Here is a 19,293-nt window from a genome sequence, read left to right on the forward strand (position 1 = left end):
CAGCCAGCGCATGCAACTGATGTGGCTGGAATGGGGAGGAACAAGGAGTTAGGAAAAGCTATTTCTCTAATTCTTTTCCTCCCCATCAGAGGTGTGTGCACTTCAGGCTTAGACTAGGTGGGTCCCCTACCTCGCACCCGAGCAGAGGGGAGGATGAGCTCCAACGCTTCCAGACAAAATCTTTAGAAAAAGGAAGTGAGGAAGAGCCATTAGAACGGAGGAAGTGATTTCAAGAACTCAGATTACCAAAGACTTAAAGTAACAAATGCACTTTTAATTGATCTACAGATAAAAACTACTCAGAGCATGTCAGTAACCATTTCAGCCCCTACTCTGTTAGGGCCGTATCCTGTAGTCTTCAGGATCTAGGTTAATGGGCTATTTTCATCATTTCACGTCATCCACAGCATTAGAAAAACAAGGCATTGTTATCAGTTTAGATGAAATGCATTGCCGGCAGCCAAATCCAGTTCCTTATATTCCATATTTTTTCTTTAGCTCTTCTACTTTGTTGATGTAAGCTTTCATGGCATCTTCCTTGGAAGTCCCTGGAAGGAGTCAACAGGGTTATTGGTCAGAGAGGCAGCACGGTAGAAAAGCAGCAGACTGGAGCCCTAGACAGCCCCCAGTTTTAATGCTCTGAGGCTCAGTTTCCCTTGTAAAGTGGGGATTCCACTACCTGCACCTCACAGGCTTGGCCTGAAATACCTAAGGAGCCTGGCCCACGGTGAATGCTCCACAGAGCCCTGAACCCATAACGTGTATACAGCTGTCCTGAGGCTTGTCATTGGCCTGCCGGCCATGTGAGTCCCCCACTGCTGGAATGAGCGGTCAACCTGAGCCTGGGGAGAGAGGCTGGACACTCCGGACAGGCAGGAAAGCCTAACTAACACGGGGAGCTGTAGTGACTTTAGTTGTCCTGCTTCCTCTCATGGTTGGCTTTGGCCTATCAAGTAGCCCTCTGCCGGGCTCTTATCTGCCAGATGTGGCCATGAAAAAGCAAAGCCAGATGCCCTCTTCTCCCCAGAGGGAAGCTGTGAGTAAAGTTTCATGAACTCTGAGTGAAAGCAGCTGGCTCATGGAGTGGAAGGAGGCAAAGTTTTGCCTTCGTGCTGCGGTCCAAAGGGCACTGACCGTACCCCTTAGTAGTAACACCCAGTTTCCTGGGTTCTGCGGCGAAGGGGAGATACGCCGGGAATCCGAGTGCTTTCTGAAGCATTGGAGAGTACACGGACACTGGGATAGAAAAGCCCAGTGACAACGGGCAGTCAGACGGGCATTCCTGTCCCAGTTCCTTGCAAATCCTAGGAGTGTATTTATTGTATTCTGGCCCTTTTTGAATTCAAGGGTTTTCCATTTGCAGGAAGACAGAGGGCTTATTCAGAAACGAGCTAGCAAGAACACAAAAGCTGGCAGGCACTTCACTGCCAACTTGTGGGTCCTGCTGCTGCAGGTGGCACGTGATTAAGTCGGAGCCGGGCTCCTTCTTGGCTGCCGTTGCTTAGCATATAATAGCTCCATTCAGGGGCCTACGATGTGCCAGCAGCCTGCCATGCGTTAGCTCATTCCTTTCTTTTATGTGCCTTTCTGGCTGGAAGGGAGCTGGGGAAGGCTGCTTGGGTAGGGGGTCACTACCCGGCCTTGTCGGGGAGAGGAAGGTGCAGGAATATACGGAAAACCCAGGCCAACTAATTACCTCCCAGCCTTTTCTCAGTAAGCCCCAGCCCCTCCTCTCCCGATGATGCCATTGCGCAGAGATGGGCTCTTGGAGGAGCCATACATGGTATTAGGAGAAAAAGTAGGTGGCCCAGTTTTTTTCCATTCTGGCTAGGTTAGGCCGGTTTCTAGCATGGGCCTCATCCACTTTGTTTTCTCTCTTCACCCCTAACACTTCATAATGAAGAGTGTTTCATTACTGGGCTTCACAAGCCGGGGAAACTGATGAGAACAATCACCTTTCAGCTGATTCCAGGCATCCCACTTGGCCTTGCCTTTGAGATCCAACAGTCCAGGCCGTTCTGAAACAAGGGAAGAAAGGACATTAGATCCGCTTCAAGCCTTTTTTTAAAAAAATGTTTTATTTTTGAAAGAGTGCATGTGCATGCGTGGGGGAGGGGCAGAGAGGGGCGGGGGCAGAGGATCTAAAGCAGGCTCTGTGCTGAGAGCAGACGGCAACCTGATGCGGGGCTTGAACTCATGAACCGTGAGATCACAACCTGAACCGAAGTCCAACCCTCAACCGGCTGAGCCACCCAGGTGCCCCGGATCTGCTTCAAGTTCTAACGGAGAACATTATCGATGTTCTTGCCCTGAAAGCCATCTTTCACTTCATCTGTTCCTTCCAGGCTCTGTTATGGAGTTAAATGGGTCTAGCATAGTGGGTTCTGTCTTTAGAAACCCAGATGTACAGAAACCCAAACTTATGATCTAAAGAAAATAGTAAGAAAACTTTTCATTACTAGATGGTCTTTGTTTTAAAAGTTAAACAACTCCAAGATTTCTTTTTTCTTTTTATTTAAAAAAAAAAAATTTTTTTAATGTTTATTTATTTTTGAGACAGAGAGAGACACAGCATGAGCAGGGAAGGGGCAGAGAGAGAGGGAGACACAGAATGTGAAGCAGGCTCCAGGCTGTGAGCTGTCAGCACAGAGCCCGACGCAGGGCTCGAACTCACGAACTGTGAGATCATGACCTGAGCTGAAGTCGGACACCCAACTGACTGAGACACCCAGGTGCCCCTCCAAGATTTCTTTTAAAAGGCATACTTAAAAACATTTTTTTTTAAACACGTACTACATCCATTTATATGGCTTGCTATATAAGCTATATAATGCTATAAAGAGGGCTACTATAAAGTTTCCCTCCCACCCCTGCTCTCAGCCACCCAGTTCTTCTCCTTCATGCTATTATTGCTATCAGTTTTCTGGGAGTCTTTTCCTGTGAACAGTCTGTTCATATCCTTGCCCCATTTTTCTACCAAATTGTTAGTCTAATTCTTGATGATTTGTGGGCAGTTGTTCCCCCCGAAGGCAAAGCATCCTTAAAGTTATACCATGATTTTATGCTCCCAGGCCTGTCCTCAGCTGCACCTGGGAAACACCCTCGCCACCTCCCCGCTGACCTATTTTACTGCCATGCCAAGAGCAAAGGCAAAAGGAGCAGTGGCAGTGCCCACCGCTGGGACCACTGTGTCTGAGAAACATCAAGTCTCCGCAGGTGCTTTCAGGGAGGTATTCCCAGGGGTACCAGGAGGTGCACCTGCAGAGTCATCATCTAGGAGAGCAAGCGCACTCCAACAGCCCTTTCTGTGCAGATGGAGACATACATTTGCACTAACTCAGGGCCACCTGCCTCTTGTGGCACCTGATAGGTGACTTGTGCGACTGAGGACTGAGCTTTGGATTTTTTTTTTTTAACTCTTTCTAATTTCAATTTAGATGGCCACACGGGGCTAGTGGTGACTGTATCTGGACGGTGCCGCCCTAGAAGGCGCCGAAGCCTCCGCTGTCAGGAAGTGAGAGTTACTCAAGCCAGTCTTTGTATGCTCCTGCAAAAGAAGGGCAGAGGCCAGTGTCTGTGAAAATCCTGTCTGGCAGAAAAGCATCTCAGCCCCTCCGGCCACCCCCACTTCATCTCTCTCCCTCCTCCCTGGGAGGATAGAGAATTTATAAACCTAGCATAAAACTCATCTTTGCCCCTAGACCTCTCTCAGCTAAGCCCTTCCTGTGAACTTTGATTTGGTGCTGCTCATGATCCTTAGCTCTGGGCACCATCTCCTGCTTCCAGATGGCTGGCAGCCACCGACTTGCTCCACCCTCCACCCCAACTGCAGTGGAACTGGGGCCATGCCACCCTCCTGAACAGACAAGGGGGTGACCTCCTTCTGGGCTGCCATGGCCACCGCCTCTGAGCCCTTGCATAGAGTGAATCGTGCTGTTGCCTCAGTATACAGCTGGGTTTCAGGGACTTAGGGGCAGAATAAAAACCGTCCAAGGGGGGAAAGGCTGTCTTCAGACTATGGTAGTCTAGACTATGGCCTCAAAATCTGTACCAAGATTTTTTGATAGGCGAGAAATGGTCATCAGGGCTGTGGTCAGCAAAACGGCTTCTGACCTGCCACAGGAAGCCAGCTGCTTCTCTGCTCCCGATATCAGGCTGCCAAGTGCTCTGACTTCCGTCCTGACTGTCTGGGGAGGCATGCTACTGAAGCAGTGTGGTTCAACAAAGCTACGACTGAGTTGAGACCAAGTCTCTTCCAAGCTGGGGTCTTTGCTTCTTCCCAAGTAGATGGAAAATGCTGGTGATACCCCGCAAAGTCCTCCCCAAACTCGGGTTTGAATTCCGCGACCTGAGCCACTGAGAACAGTGCAGGGTCTGTGAGTCCCATTCAGGAACGTGATCTTCGTGAGGAGCGGGGGGAGCCCCATGAACTATTACCATGTCCCACGTGAAGAGTAGGGCTTCGGGCGGTTTTGAGAGTGCAGTTCCCACAGATTAGAAGAGCTCCAGCACCCATCAAGGCTGCTGAGCCTGCTTTGATGCGGGGCCTTCCCAAGCTCATCTCAGCATACCTGTGTTTATGTCACCCACAGTTGCTTGTTTGTAGTGGCCGTAGATGAACAACATCTCATCATCTGCTGGCTTGGTCTTGAGGTGCTTAACATCCTCAGCAGCTTTGTCAAACTCAGCCTAAACGTGGGGGAAAGGAAAGGCCTAAATAGAGCTCAGTAATGGGGAGAGACAGGTTGAAAAGGCAGCACTCCTGAGATGCCCCTGAGGAAAAGCAGTGTGTCTTCTCATCTCCCCAAGAGGGAAGCCAGAAAGATTCAGCAAAACAAGGAAGGGAAGCACATTGGTTCACTCATTCGATGGACAACTATGTACTGGATGCTCTCACTATCAGGTGCTAGAAACACAGTGGTGAAGGAGGAAAGTTAGGAGTGCCTGCAGTAGGCATTCACTTCATTGAAAAAGCAGCGTGGCCAACTGCCTGACCACCCCTGGGCCAGGCCGGGGTCCCAGTAAAGCCTGGACTTGTGGATAGGACTAGCACAGCGTGTTTGAAACAGCTGAGATGGGTACAGTTTTGAGTGCGGCTGGCCAGAGGCCATTGGACCCCTCCCCCCCGGGGACCAGGTGTCCAGCGCCAACCTCTCTTCTGGTGTTCCAATTGGAGAGAGGTGATGAGTCAGAGGTCATTCCACACAGCTCGGTCTCAGAAAAGAGGCTACATTCCAAGGAGGGAAAGGCCTCTGGGTCACCTCTCCCCTTCTCGTACGTTGGACACTCGGCCCCTGAGTCCCCTGACCTCTAAACTGTTAACAACCACTTCCTTGCTTTCCCATTCTGCATGGCTTCCCTACTCTTGCCCTGACCTTCCGGATGGGGAACTCGGTCCCCTTGCTCCTTCAATCCATGCAACCCTCTACCTGCCATCTTTCTCCCTAGGACCCTCTTCTCCAACTCTTGTTCCTGCCTCACCGCGGAGTCCACCCCACGGGCAACTTTCCAGCAGTTACCGGTGGGTACCTAAGTCCAAACCTGGAAAGTTCCGCTCACAAAGCTCTGTGCAAAGAGAGCGGGGCACGGGTCCAGGAGGCACAGCGGGGCCGGGACGGGAAAGACTCTGCGGAGTTCTGCTTACGGGATAGTACCCCCCCCCCCCCAGTTTCTAGCCCCGCCGCACCTTGGCAGCCAGGCTAGGCACAAGCTATACCTGAGACATGCCGGCGGGGTTGCAAGGATTCCAGGGAGTGAGCGAGGCGGCCAAGAGCAGGAAGCAGTAGCACAAGACTCGACTGGCAGCGCCTTTAGAGGCGCAGCCGCAGGCGGCTCCAACCGGGCCAGGCCAGCGACAGGCAGCCAATCAGAAGCCAGCCTCACGCGGGGGGCGTGTTCAGCCTCCGCCGCGCGGCCAACCTCTCCCGAACCCACGTGGGTTTGCTCGCACAGGCGCAGAGTGGAGCCGAACGGGACGCCGGGAACAGGTCTGGGCCGCGGAAGTCGGGCGTGCTAGTGGGTCCGTGCAGGCAGGTCCGAGCGGGGTTCAGCTCCGGGCCGCCGTGGGGGAATGCACCGCGGGGCAGAGAGGAAGGGGCGGTGGCTGAAGAGCAGAGGCTTTTAAATTTGTTTCATTAAATCGTGTATCTGGAGTGAAGAGCCCGGAAGTTGCGGCTCTGGACTAGCAACCTCTCAGGCCTGGGGAGGGCGAGTGCGCTCCGCTCCTCTCGGGGGTCTAGAGGAGACCCTCCGGGATCCGTCCGTGGAGAACTGCTCCGTGGGAAGCTGGACCGGCCCCAGAAAGGCAAAGCCGAGGCCTCTTCCTCTGAGCTTTGGGCGTGTCTGTGACCTGCCCGTGGCTTTAAGTTTGCGGTCCTGCAGTGCACAGTTTTGTGTTGCATTTCTCCATCGGGTGCATTAAAAGCTTTGCCAGTGTCTTATTTGCCTTAACAAACCCGGCCCGGACCAGGTACCCAGCAAGTGCCTGTCAAGTGAATGACTCTTCATTGACAAATGTTTACTGAACTCTCTGCTACCTAACTTGCGCTCTTTTAGACCTTGATGATACAGCAGTGAAGGAAACAGATAAATTCCTGCATTCCTGGAACATTGGGGATGATAGTTAACAAAATAAGTAGAAAGTTTGTTAGGGAGATAGGGGGTTGGAAGTTTAGTTTTACATGGGAGGTGGAGGGCAAGGGAAGGTAACATTTGAGAAAGCCCCTCAACAGAATTTCCAGGCAGAAAATAAGTGTAAAGGTGTGACCAGGGAGTGGAGGGAAAGAGAAGAAAGAGAGGAGACTGGAGAGTTGAAAGAGGTGGCAGGCTGGCTAGGTGACGGAGAGCGTGGCCTTTATAGGTACTATATGGGTTTTGACTTTTATTTTGAGATGGGAAGTCAGGCTTTTAAGCAGAGGATGAGACTGAGAGGTCAGGTCTTTACAAAGTTAGGGTGATATTCTCCATGGGAACAGAAAGGAGCAGCACAGGTGGATGGCAGAGTTTGAGGATGATAAGAATTTTCTGGTAGTGGTTACAAAGCTGGCTGAAGGGAGGGAATTGATGGAAAATTCTCTGGAGATCATTTAAAAAAAGATGGGGCTCCTGGGTGGCTCATTCGGTGAAGTATCCGACTCTAGATTTTGGCCCAGATCATGTTCTCACCGTTGTGAGATTGAGCCCCATGTCCGGCTCTGCGCTGACAGTGGGGAGCCTGCTTGGGATTCTCTTTCTCTCTCTCAAAATAAATAAAAATAAACTTGAAAAAAAGGAAAGGAGATGATTCCTTTTCAATTCCTAATTTGTGTCAAGAGGACTAGACTACAAATCCACACACCCCCTCCCCAATTTATGGCCATAGGAGTTTAGAAAAAAAGGTGGGGTGGAAGATTTCGGAGGTAATTTCCTAACTAGTGTAGGCCAGCCTTTTTAAAATGTTTGGGGAGAAGTGGAGGCCAGTAGCAAAGAACAAATCCGGAGGCTCTATTTTAGTCTCTGTGTAATTTTGGTAGAGAAAGCAAAGCCAAACAAATTGACAAAAAGTTTGGAGTTACACTGGGGGAGATTACATTTGAATCTTGAGAAGTATAGTTTTTTTCCCAAAGTGACAATTCAGAGCTGTTTTTGTTTTTGTTATTATTTTTTTTAAATCCCCTTCTGAGGCACAGATGAAGCCTGGATTCATTTTTGTTCCATCATGTAGTGCTTACAGATGCGCTAATGGGAATTCAGATTATTGCCTGTGTGGGTCAGATTTCTAGTCAAATGTATCTTAAAGTCACTAGGTTTTAACATTAGGTTATTATGTTTGGCACATTTGAAAAGATTAGGTAGCTCTGACAGTGTAACTTCATATTCCTCAGAGATTGGTTGATGTGATTGAGTTTTTTTTTTAATTTTCAACGTTTTTTATTTATTTTTGGGACAGAGAGAGACAGAGCATGAACAGGGGAGGGGCAGAGAGAGAGGGAGACAGAATCGGAAACAGGCTCCAGGCTCCGAGCCATCAGCCCAGAGCCTGACGCGGGGCTCGAACTCACGGACCGCGAGATCGTGACCTGGCTGAAGTCGGCCGCTTAACCGACTGCGCCACCCAGGCGCCCCGATGTGATTGAGTTTTGACTGGACGCTGTAGAAAGCAGGGCTAGTGTTTTAACATGGTAGTCTCCAGTTTATTTTATCTTTTATTTTTATTTTATTTTTGCTAGAGCGTAAGCGGGGAAGGGGTAGAGAGAGGGGGACAGAGGATCTGAAGTGGGCTCTGTGCTGACAGTAGAGAACCTGATGCGGGGCTTGAACTCCCGAACCGCGAGATCATGACCTGAGCTGAAGTCAGACGTTCAACCCACTGAACCACCCAGATGCCCCTCCAGTTTGTTTGTTTGTTTGTTTGTTTTAATTTTCAAAAATTTCTCATTTTTTTCTTCAAATTTTTATTTAAATTCTGGTTAGTTAACATACAGTGCATTATTGGTTTTAAGAGAATTCAGTGGTTCATCACTTAATATACAACACCTAGTGCTCATCATAACAGGTGTTCTCCTTAATACCCATCTAGCCCATCCCCCACCCACCTGCCTCCATCACCTTTGTTCTTTATCGTTTAGAGATCTCTTGTGGTTTGTTTCCCTCTCTTCTCCCCACCCCGTATGTTCATTTGTTTCTTAAATTACACATGTGAGTGAAATCATATGGTGTTTGTCTTTTTCTGACTTATTTCTTTTAGCATAATACACTCTAGCTCCATCCATGTTCTTCCAAATGGCAAGATTTCCTTCTTTTTGATGGCTGAGTAGTATTCCATTGTGTATATATACCACATCGTCTTTGCCCATTCATCAGTTGATGGACATTTGGGCACTTTCCATAGTTTGGCTATTATTGATAATGCTGCTGTAAACATCAGGGTGCATGTACCTCTTTGAATCTGTATTTTTGTATCCTTTGGGTAAATAACCTAGTAGTGCAATTGCTGGGTCATAGGGTAGTTCTATTTTTAACTTTTTGAGGAACCTCCATACTGTTCTCCAGAGTGGCTGCACCAATTTGCATTCCCACCAGCAGTGCAAGAGGGTTCCCGTTTCTCCTCATCGTTGTCAACACCTGTTGTTTCTTGTGTTACTTAATTAAAAAAAATTTTTTTTTTGCATTTATTTATTTTTGAGAGACAGAGACAGCATGAGCAGGGGAAGGGCAGAGAGAGAGAGGGAGATACAGAATCAGAAGCAGGCTCCAGGCTCCGAGCTGTCAGCGCAGAGCCCGATGTGGGGCTTGAACCCATGAACCGTGAGTTCATGACCTGAGCCGAAGTCGGATGCTTAACCGACTGAGCCACCCAGGCGCCCCTGTGTTACTTAATTTTAGCCATTCTGACAGATGTGAGGTGGTACCTCATTGTGCTGATGATTTGTGTTTCCCTGATGATGAATGATGTTGAGCCATCTTTTCATGTGTCTGTTTGCCATCTGGATGTCTTCTTTGGAAAAATATCGCTCTTCTGCTCATTTCTTACTTGGATTCTTTATTTTTTGGGTGTTGAGGTTGGTAAGTTCTTTATCGATTTTGGATACTAACCCTTTATCTGATATGTCATTTGCAAATCTCCTCCCGTTGTGTAGGCTGCTTTTGAGTTTTGTTGATTATTTCCTTTGCTGTGCAGAAGAGAAGCTTTTTATTTTGCTGAAGCACCAATAGTTCATTTTGCTTTGTTTCCCTTGCCTCGGGTGACGTGTCAAGTGAGAAGTTGCTATGGCCAAGGTCAAAAAGGTTGCTGCCTGTGTTCCCCGCTAGAATTTTGATGCTTTCCTGTCTCACATTTAGGTCTTTCATCCATTTTGAATTTATTTTTGTGTATGGTGTAAGAAAGTGGTCCAGTTTCATTCTTCTGCATGTTGCTGTCCAGTTTTTCCAACACCGTTTGCTGAAGAGACTGTCCTTTTTCCATTGGGTATTCTTCTCTGCTTTGTCAAAGATCAGTTGACCATATAGTTGTGGGGGCAATCTCCAATTTAAGTGGAGTTGATTTGTTGGTTGCTTGTTTGGAATATGCTCCACATTCCTAAAACAAAGCACTTTTTCACATGATGGTTTTGTGCCCAGGTGAATCCACAAAAGTTGCTTAATGCAGTTGAACTATGGAACTAGTGAGGATTGCAGATCCCAGGGAGCAGGGTGCTAAGTGGTTTTTTCTTGTTGCGGAGCCCCCGCTAGGCCAGGTTTTGAAATAGGTGAAGGCATGCCCTCCAGCCTGCTTCCTGCTTCCTTCCCTGGTTCCTCAGGGACTCATTTTGGGTAATTTCTACCTAAGGAAATGGTGTCTTAAGGCCTCCACTTACTGCTTCTAGTGTATGCAGTTGGAATGACATTTAGCTTTTAACCTAAAGAGATAATAGCAAGCTGGCATCTGCGATTTAGTTTTTTAAAGTAAATTTTAGAGTATGTTTGGGGGTCAGTAAATTATATGAAATTTTTAAATGTTTTATGTATTTTTGAGAGAGAGCGAGCAAGCATGAGTCGGAGAGTGGCAAAGAGAGGGGATAGAGGATCTGAAGCAGGCTCTGTGCACTGACAGCAGTGAGCCTGATGTGGAGCTTGAACTTGCAAACCTTTGAGATCATGACCTGAGCTGAGGTCGGATGCTCAACCAACTGAGCCACCCAGGCTCCCCTAAATCATATGAATTTTTAATTCTATATTTGGATAGCATTGGAAGGGAAATTGCTTTGCGTATCCCCAGAAAGTGCAAGTTCCTCAGCTTTGTTTATATCCTTGCTAGCAACTAGCACACTTTGTAATTATTTTATTTACAGTCATTTTTTAAATTAAAAAAAATTTTTTTCTACATTTATTTATTTTTGAGAGCCAGAGAGAGCCAGAGCACAGGTGGGGGAGGGCCTGAGAGAGAGGGAGACACGGAATCCGAAGCAGGCTCTAGGCTCTGAGCTGTCAGCACAGAGCCCGGCGCGGGGCTCGAATGCACAAACTGTGAGATCATGACCTGAGCTGAAGTCGGACGCTTAACCAACTGAGCCACGCAGGCACCCCCATAGTCATTTTTATTTATGTACTCTTCAGTCTGATCTCCCTCCTCTACATAAGCCAAGGAGAATAGGGATTACCCTGTATTGGTCAGTTCTGTATCTCCAAGTGCCTGGCACTTCTTAGACACCTGAACAAAATGGCAGGTGAATGAACAGAGTCATTTGCTCTTTAGGAAATGTAGTCATTCTGATTAGCTGTGAACTTGGAAACTATTAGAACTGAATGTGCAACTCTAGGCTATGGTAAAGTAGATTAATTCTGGTAAAAGGACTATGTAATCTCTTTGTATCACAGTCAGCTGGAAACAGAACACCTGAAATATTAAGAGAAGATGGGGAACCTGATGAGCCAACTAGTCAGCCTAATCGGCCTTCCCACTTAGTGGAGAGGCTCTTGTCATTGCCGCAGCCCGCCCTCACATCTTTGGGGTGCCAGTCCTGAGTACTCACAGGCTACCCTTGCTGGGTCTCAGCGTAGAGGCAGCCGGGCAAGATGCCTTAACAGAGGTTGAAAGTAGTGCTTGCCCAGTGGGTGTGAGTCGTAGTTTTATATTAGGTGTCTTGATGTAAACTAAACCTCTAATTTCTAAAAGGAACCTAGTTATTAAAAAAAATGAACTACAGTTACAGGAAAGCTTTGCTAGAAGGCAAAGGCTAGAGTGCTCACAAATGATGAATTATCTCCATCCAGTATTTATTTTCATTTCTTGGTATGCGATTCCTGAGGCATGGCTCAAGGAAAGCTGGGAGGAGATTAGTGTGTTTTAAAGGGAAGGAAGCACTTGGGAAATGCTTCTGGGGTAGGAGGTGGGCAGAGTTGGGGGCGTTTGTTTTGTGAAGGTGGAGGAAGGAGGTAAGTGCTGAGATGGGGGGATAAGAATGCAGCGTGGCTTTTCTCTCTGTTCCCTCTGGTTTTTTGCCCCATTCTTTTCTCTTCCTGTGTCTCTCGTACTCTTCTGATGGCATAACTCGTTTTTGGTGGTCAGGCAGCTGGAGGTGTTAGCCAGTCCCTCCCCTTTGCCATTCTCTTGTTCCTGTGAGTGTTCATATTCAGAGGAATTGTAGCGAGCTGGATGTGAGAGAAGAGTGTGTGTGTGAGACCTGTATGTGTATGATTCGCTCCTTGTCCTGTGTCTGTCCAGCTAACATGGTGGGGTGGTATTTTGGGCTGAGGTGAGATAGGAGACCAGGGCTTGCGATCAGGGGTCTGTGGTAGGAAGTGTCCTACGTTGTCTAGGAGTAGGGAAGACTTTCTTAAGACTTATTTAAACGTAAATAAACACTGCTGAGATATTGCCTGTATCCTGTCTAGAAATACTTATGACTGGGGCGCCTGGGTGGCTCAGTTGGTTAAGCGTCCGACTTCAGCTCAGATCATGATCTCACGGCTCGTGAGTTCAAGCCCTGCCTTGGGCTCTGTGCTGACCTCTGAGAGCCTGGAGGCTGCATCAGAGTCTGCCTCTGTCTCTCTCTGCCCCTGCCCTGCTCACACGCTGTCTCTCTCTTTCTCAAATATAAATAAACAGTAAAAAAAAAGAAGTATTATATTTATGACTAGGGATAGGAATTAGAAATATTAAAATATGATGACAGGTGTTTTGACTGATAATTCCTTTGGAGACAATGCCAATTTTTTAGAGATTAAAAAAAATTATTTATTTTGAGAGAGAGAGAACATCCATGCACGCACTTGCAGAGAGAGAGGAGGGAGAGAGAGAATCCCAAGCAGGCTCTGCACTGTCAGGGCAGAGCCTGATGTGGAGCTGGTTCCCACAAACTGGGAGATCATGGCCTGAACCAAAATCTAGAGTCGGAAGCATAACCGACTGAGCCACATAGGCTCCCCGAAACAATGCCATTTTAAAAAAACAAATACTTTATATTTATTTTGACATAATGCACTAAAAAAAAATCCCTAATTTTTATTTTGAGGTAATTGTAGGTTCATGCGCAGTCGTTAAATAATGCAGAGATCCCTTGTACCCTTTACCTGTTTTCTCCCAATGGTAACATCTTGCAAAACAATAATACCACAATTGAAATACTTAAGGTACAGGACATTTCCATCATCAAGAAGCCCTCCTATTATTCTGTAATAGCCACAACTGCTTCCCTTCAGCCCTAACCCCTCCTTAGCTCTGATATGATTATGTGATTTTTCTTCTTTAGCCTTCTGCTGTGGTAGATTACACTGATTACTTTTGAAATATTGAACTAACTTTGTTTCCTTGGAAGAAACCCCACTCGGTCATGGCATGTAATTCCTTGTATATATTCCTGAATTCCATTTGCTAATAATTTAAGGATGTTTATGTTTGTATTCATAAGACATGTTGGTTTGTAGTCTAGAATGATTCTGTCATTCATAACAAGTCTGGCCGGTGAGTTGATCCTGATCTGAATGTGTTGCGGTGCAAGGTGGTGTTACTAATCACTTTAGCTACAACTGGGGACAGATTTCTCAAAATAAGCCAAGTGAAAGAAGCTAGACAAGAAAGTATAATCCATTTGAGTCCATTTATTTAAAATTCTAGAAAATGCAAATTAATCTATCATGACGGCAGATTAGTGGTTACCTCGGGAGAGGACCAGTGATTATATAGGGGCATGAGTAAACTTTGGTCGGGAGGCAGGGGAATGGATATTTTCATGATCTTGAATGTTGTAATGCTTTTACAGGTGTATACAGAAAGTCAAAATTTAAATAATTTTGTAATATTAATTATTAATATTAAACAATTTTATTAAAATTAAATGATTATCAATTAATATTAATAGTAAATATTAATTATTATGTAATTATTATATAAGCAACTCATTGTATGTCATTTATGCCTCAATAAATAAAAGAACTAATACATGGAAAAAACACACCTGGGGACAGATTTCATACCACCTTTTCTAACTGGAAGACTGGTCGTAGGGAAGACTACCCGTAGGACATACCTAAAGCAATGAGCCATTTAATCTTCTGGAAGCTCCCGCTGAGTAACTAGATTAGTTTTGGAGTGATCACCTGTGTTGGTTACCCGAGAGCTTGCTTGTGGTGTTTTCTTGAAACACCCTCGGGTTTAAGATGCAAATAACAGCGCTTTTGAGAAGGAGGCAAGTTAATACTTACACACACACACACAAATCACAGGCCTGGTGGTGCACATGCAAATTTCTTTCCTTGGAAAGAAATTTCTTTACAGTTTACCCTGGGAGCCTTGTGGCTCAGAGGGCACAGGTTGTCAAGGCCTCCAGTGTAACCTTCGGCCAGCTGGTGGACTGGAGGGTTTTCACTCGAGCACACATCATTGCATGTGGAACTTGCCTTTGGTGGGGCTGCCTGAGGGCAGTCAGTCCTGTCTGTCCTGTCCGTGCTACCAGCTGAGTGGCATTTGTCTATGGGAACAGGCGGAGGAGACATCTGGAAATGTTGACAAGTATTTTCCATGGGAGGCATCGGAGCTGGGATGTATGCGTCAGATAGACTTGTTGGTAACAGTGATCGTATGGTGGTCAGAGCCATCTTTTAGGGGTCGGCAGATTCAGGTGTCAGGAGATTGGAGGTACTTACAGTAGTTTGGGGGAAACTCAGCAGGGTATTTTGCCTCATGAGGACTATTGCAGGGGCAGGCAATTGTGAAAGACAAAAGATCTCTAAAGAGCTCCCTGCCTGCGTTTCCTGGGTTGTAAATCGTTCTCTCCCTAGATGCTGAGGTTATCTCTCTCCCTCCACCTGTACAGAAATCTGCGTGTTTCATTCCAGCATCTATCACTTCACCTTTCTTCTAATCAACTCCTACTCCCTGAAGAGAATTTTTTTCTTTTTAAATATTCTATTTTTAAGTAATCCCTACGCCCAATGTGGGGCTCAAACTCACACCCTGAGATCAAGAGTCACACGCTCCACTGACTGAGCCAGCCAGGCACTTCCCCTGAAGGGAATTTTTATAAAACTCACAGAGATGCATTATGTCCCCTACTTTGGACTGCGGTGCATTTGAGTGGGTCATTATTCTTGTGATCTGGGACTTGGTCAATTCAACAAGGGAATCCAGGCAGCTGAACCAGAATTCAAATCCCCTAAGCCCTTTTGGCGACTTGTCACGTGGAGGATGTACCAATTAGGCTGGCAAGGGGGTTTCTGCAGAGGAAAGAAAGAAGCATCTTACAAAGGAATGGCCAGTATGGAATCCCAGGATTTCACACTGGTCTGTGTCAACCCCCTCACCCCCACTTGCAATATTGTTTGTTCCGATCATTACCCAGGAAGCTCCGGAGAGAGGCTGATCCTTTTATGGGGACGGCCACATTCAGGGAACAGACCATTGTACTTTGTATGTTATGTGCTCCAGGAGGAGATTAGGTAGGTAGGGTGAGAAATCTTTTTGAGTTGATTTCTCAGGAGCCTTTTTTCAGATGATACCAGATGGCTGTGGATGGTAGGGAGGAGTAGACAGTCTATGGAATACCTTGACCGTTAACCCTTCGTTCCTTAGCATTTGTGATGAAAGATGCACCATTGTCAGACTGCAAATAGTGTGGAAAACCAAACACATGGCACAGATTCTTTTCAAAGGTCACAGTGGTTTCAGGTGATTTGGGACATTAAGACTATAACCTGAAAAAAAAAATGTCCTGGGAGTGTGGCTTCCTGAGAGGAGGTCAAAGGTCAAGTGTAAACAGTCTGCCAGAAGCCGGTGGGGGCAACAGTCTGTGTGGTGTGGCCTCCCTCACCACCGGACCAGCGCGTCAGCCTCTGGCTGGAGTCACAAGTCTGGCACGTGGCGGTGGCCGTGTATCAGAGGTGGAGTTCTTTTTGTTGTGCCCGCCTGCGAGGATGGACCAAGGCAGCCGTGCGGGCAGCCCGGGTGGTGTAGGTGCCATCAGTAGCTGGAGTGCGGCTCCACCAGATTTGTGGGCATCTGGATGAGTTGCCCCGCTGGTTCGGTCAGCAGCTGAGAATCGTTGCCACGGTTCACAGCCCAGCGGACAGTTTTCCAAGTGGCAGATCAAACCACTAGGCCTTTGGCGACAGCACAGGGGTCAGTACAAACATCAGATTCATCCATGGGAACATCAGCCAGAGCTATGGCAACGGCCTTGAGTTCTGCTCACTGAGCAGAGGGGTCATGTCCATTTTCAGTTCTTCCTGGGGAGGGGATGCAGGGGAACTTGTGGTGGCGTTTCTCTGCCTGTAGCTCCTCCTGATGGGGGAGAATCCCCCCTGGCACTACGGACAGGGAAGTAGAAGTAAGTGCAACCTACCATTTATACATTCACGTGAGAAAACAATAGTACTTTGGATTGGCCTGAAGGGCCCCATCCACTAGGTCACATTAGTCTCTCTCCCCCACTGTGAATCTTATCCAAACCCCATTGGCTGAATCTGAGTACCTCCTTACACAGGGCCAGGTAGGGTGGTGACTGGGTACCTGTATCCACAGAGCCATAAAAGTTGGAGTCCTTCCCTCCTGAGAAGTCCCCCAGCATACTTAGGTGCATAAGGCTTTCTAGTCTCTCTTAAGGACAGGGAGCCCTCAGCCTACCCATAATTGTCCTCCTCCTCCTTTTTTTTTTAATAAAATTTTTTTTTAAATTTTATTTTTTAAATTTCCATCCAAATGAGTTAGCATATAGTGCAACAATGATTTCAGGTGTCGATTCGTTAACGCCCCTTACCCATTTAGCCCATCCTGCCTCCCACAACCCCTCCAGTAACCTTCTGTTTGTTCTCCATACTTAAGAGTCTCTTCTGTTTTGTCCCCCTCCCTGTTTTTATATTATTTTTGCTTCCATTCCCTTATGTTCATCTGTTCTGTGTCTTAAAGTCCTCATATGAGTGAAGTCATACGATATTTGTCTTTCTCTGACTGACTAATTTTGCTTAGCAGAATACCCTCTAGTTCCATCCATGTCGTTGCAAATGGCAAGATTTCATTCTTTTTGATTGCCAAGTAATACTCCGTTGTATATATATACCACATCTTCTTTATCCATTGATCCATCGATGGACATTTGGGCTTTTTCCATACTTTGGCTATTGTTGAAAGTGCTGCTAGAAACATTGGGGTGCATGTGCCCCTGCAAAACAGCATACCTGTATCCCTTGGATAAATTCCCTAGTAGTACAATTGCTGGGTCGTTGGGTAGTTCTATTTTAATTTTTTGAGGAACCTCCATACCGTTTTCCAGAGTGGCTGCACCAGCTTGCATTCCCACCAGCAATGCAAAAGAGGTCCTCTTTCTCCGTGTCCTCGCCAACATCTGTTATTGCCTGAGTTGTTATTGTGAGCCATTCTGACAGGTGTCAGGTGGTATCTCATTGTGGTTTTGATGTGTATTTCCCTGATGACGAGTGATGTTGAGCATTTTTTCATGTGTCGGTTGGCCGTCTGGATGTCTTCTTTGGAGAAGCGTCTCTTCATGTCTTTTGCCCATCTCTTCACTGGATTATTTGTTTTTCGGGGAATTGTCCTTCTTCTTAAAGCAGATCTCAGGGTAGAGGGTGAGGGGAAGGACTGGGGGTGCAGAGCAGGAGAGGGGCTCTCTGCCAGGAAACAAGGCACATTTTTAGTTCTGAGTGGCCTGGTGGCTGTTCATCGTCCAACTTAATGAACGTTTCAGTCACCCAGAGCTCTAGATCCTCATTGCGGACATCTTTTGTTTAGGCTCTGGGGATTCCTTTGCTGATCCAACAGCTACAGCCACATTGCCTCTCATCTGAGAGGTGGCGTGCAGCATTGCCAAGGACGGTGAGCCACAGCCAAAGCACCACTGGACAGCTTGTGTCAGTCCTACCCTTTGCTGTTCATCCTCTAAAGGTTAATCAGCCCTTACTCCCCAACACCCACCTCTTGGACAAGAGCATTTGCTGCCAGACCCCAGGGGATCTTCTTATATCCCCAAAGCCCATGAGACCTTTGTCTTTTCTGTTCCAGAAAGCCATGTCTCTGCTAGCATCCATCGTCAGCAGCAACTGCCAAGAACTGTGAAGAACCTGACATTTTATCCTAGTTGAAAGCTGACAGTCAGCCCGGTTTGCTGGACGCCGGCAGAAGACATGGTAATCTGGGGTCAGAGACAAAGGACTGTCTCTACACGGCGCAGTCAGCAGCATGAATTGCGTGTTTGTGTCAGCGCCTCTTGGCCCATTTATCCCATGGGGGCAATGCAGAGTGGTCCAGAAAGATGCTGCCCACTCAGTGGGTTTGAGTCATGGCTGTAGAGCCCTGAGTTTAGGAAATCCCAATCTAGGTGCTGGCAGAGAGCATGAGACTCCTGGGTCACAGACAGAGGACTGTAGTACAGCACAGCCAATAGCATGAGTCTCACGTTTGTGTATTTCCTCCTCTTGCCCCATGCGTCTGCGGCTGTAGAACCCTGAGTTGAGGTAATCCAGATTTTTTTTTTTTAAGTGGTACAAACAAACCTGCCTAACCTTAGCCTGGAAGGGGACTCTCCTTTTGTTCTACTGGACAGTAAACAACTCTGCCCTCTCCTCTGGAGGGAGAGGATGTCTGTGTTTCTAGGCTGTTTACCAGACACACATCTGTGTATAGGTAGTCCAGAATGAAAGCAGCCGTTTCCTCATAAGATGTGCAAAAGTGTGAGAGATCCCTGGAGAATTGCCTCCCAACGCATTGTACAAGGGTTAACGTTCTCACCGAGGGCTGTGAATCAAAAAAAAAGTAGAATTTATATTCAATATACCTTGTTTAAGAAGGAAAGTGTGTGGAATATTCTTTCCAAATAGTTAAGTGTCTAACCCTTTGGGAAACTCGACTGTCTAGGATAGTAGTTCTTAGAGAGTCTTACTTGTCTTGAACAGAGAACCCAAATTGTGATTTTGTGTATTTACCCCAACTTGAGGGTCACAAAGGCAGGTCTGTGGAATTACAGGTGTTGATTTTTCAGGGGGTGATATACTCACGACATTCAACATTTTATTTATTAGAATTGCTTATGACTCTGCCTCAGGAAAGGGCAGGTGCTAATGGCATTATGTAACAGAGTAGTTACAACACTGAGAAGCATTTTTGTAGTCATCAGATTTAGCTGATATTTATTTTGTACTTAAGGTGTTATGTAAACCCCTAAAGAAGAAGACTGTTTTTTTAACCCACCTAACAAATAGTTGAGGTTGGGGTGCCTGGGTGGCTCAGTTGGTTGGAAATCCAACTTCGACTCAGATCATGATCTCACAGTTCGTGAGTTTGAGCCCCGCATCGGGCTCTGTGTTGACGGCTCAGAGCCTGGAGTCTGC

At 46.8% G+C, this 19,293-nt stretch overlaps 2 protein-coding genes across 7 annotated transcripts in view; one reads left to right on the forward strand and one right to left on the reverse strand.

The window, feature by feature from the left end:
• Positions 1-253: 253 nt before the first annotated feature.
• On the reverse strand, positions 254-5,841 carry DBI (diazepam binding inhibitor, acyl-CoA binding protein). The gene is made up of 4 exons (XM_042952197.1): positions 5,717-5,841; positions 4,572-4,689; positions 1,956-2,018; positions 254-548 (listed from the first exon to the last, which is right to left on the reverse strand). Exons 1-4 carry the CDS (start codon positions 5,723-5,725, stop codon positions 475-477), a joined length of 264 nt encoding a protein of 87 aa, XP_042808131.1. The 5' UTR covers positions 5,726-5,841; the 3' UTR covers positions 254-474.
• A 112-nt stretch (positions 5,842-5,953) lies between these two features.
• CC1H2orf76 (chromosome C1 C2orf76 homolog) overlaps positions 5,954-19,293 on the forward strand; it is a 62,046-nt gene continuing 48,706 nt past the window's right edge. Inside the window, exons 1-2 of one of the 6 annotated variants that reach the window (XM_042954219.1) lie at positions 5,971-5,987; positions 17,969-18,093. In XM_042954219.1, the coding sequence (XP_042810153.1) occupies positions 18,091-18,093 (3 nt within the window). In that variant the 5' untranslated portion in view covers positions 5,971-5,987; positions 17,969-18,090. Of the gene's footprint in view, positions 6,034-11,864; positions 11,893-17,694; positions 17,852-17,968; positions 18,094-19,293 lie in introns of those variants that run through there. The other 5 variants (XM_042954220.1, XM_042954218.1, XM_042954221.1 and 2 more) reach the window with 5 other exon arrangements.

The sequence above is a fragment of the Panthera leo genome, chromosome C1, assembly GCF_018350215.1.
Source record: "Panthera leo isolate Ple1 chromosome C1, P.leo_Ple1_pat1.1, whole genome shotgun sequence".
Lineage (NCBI taxonomy): Eukaryota > Metazoa > Chordata > Mammalia > Carnivora > Felidae > Panthera > Panthera leo.

Excerpts from the sequence above, each read along its gene's own strand:
- DBI (XM_042952197.1), bottom strand. Across the intron at positions 2,019-4,571 it reads TGTGGGTGACATAAACACAG|AACGGCCTGGACTGTTGGAT; the intron begins GTATGCTGAGAT and ends CCCTTGTTTCAG. Across the intron at positions 549-1,955 it reads TGCCTGGAATCAGCTGAAAG|GGACTTCCAAGGAAGATGCC; the intron begins GTGATTGTTCTC and ends GACTCCTTCCAG.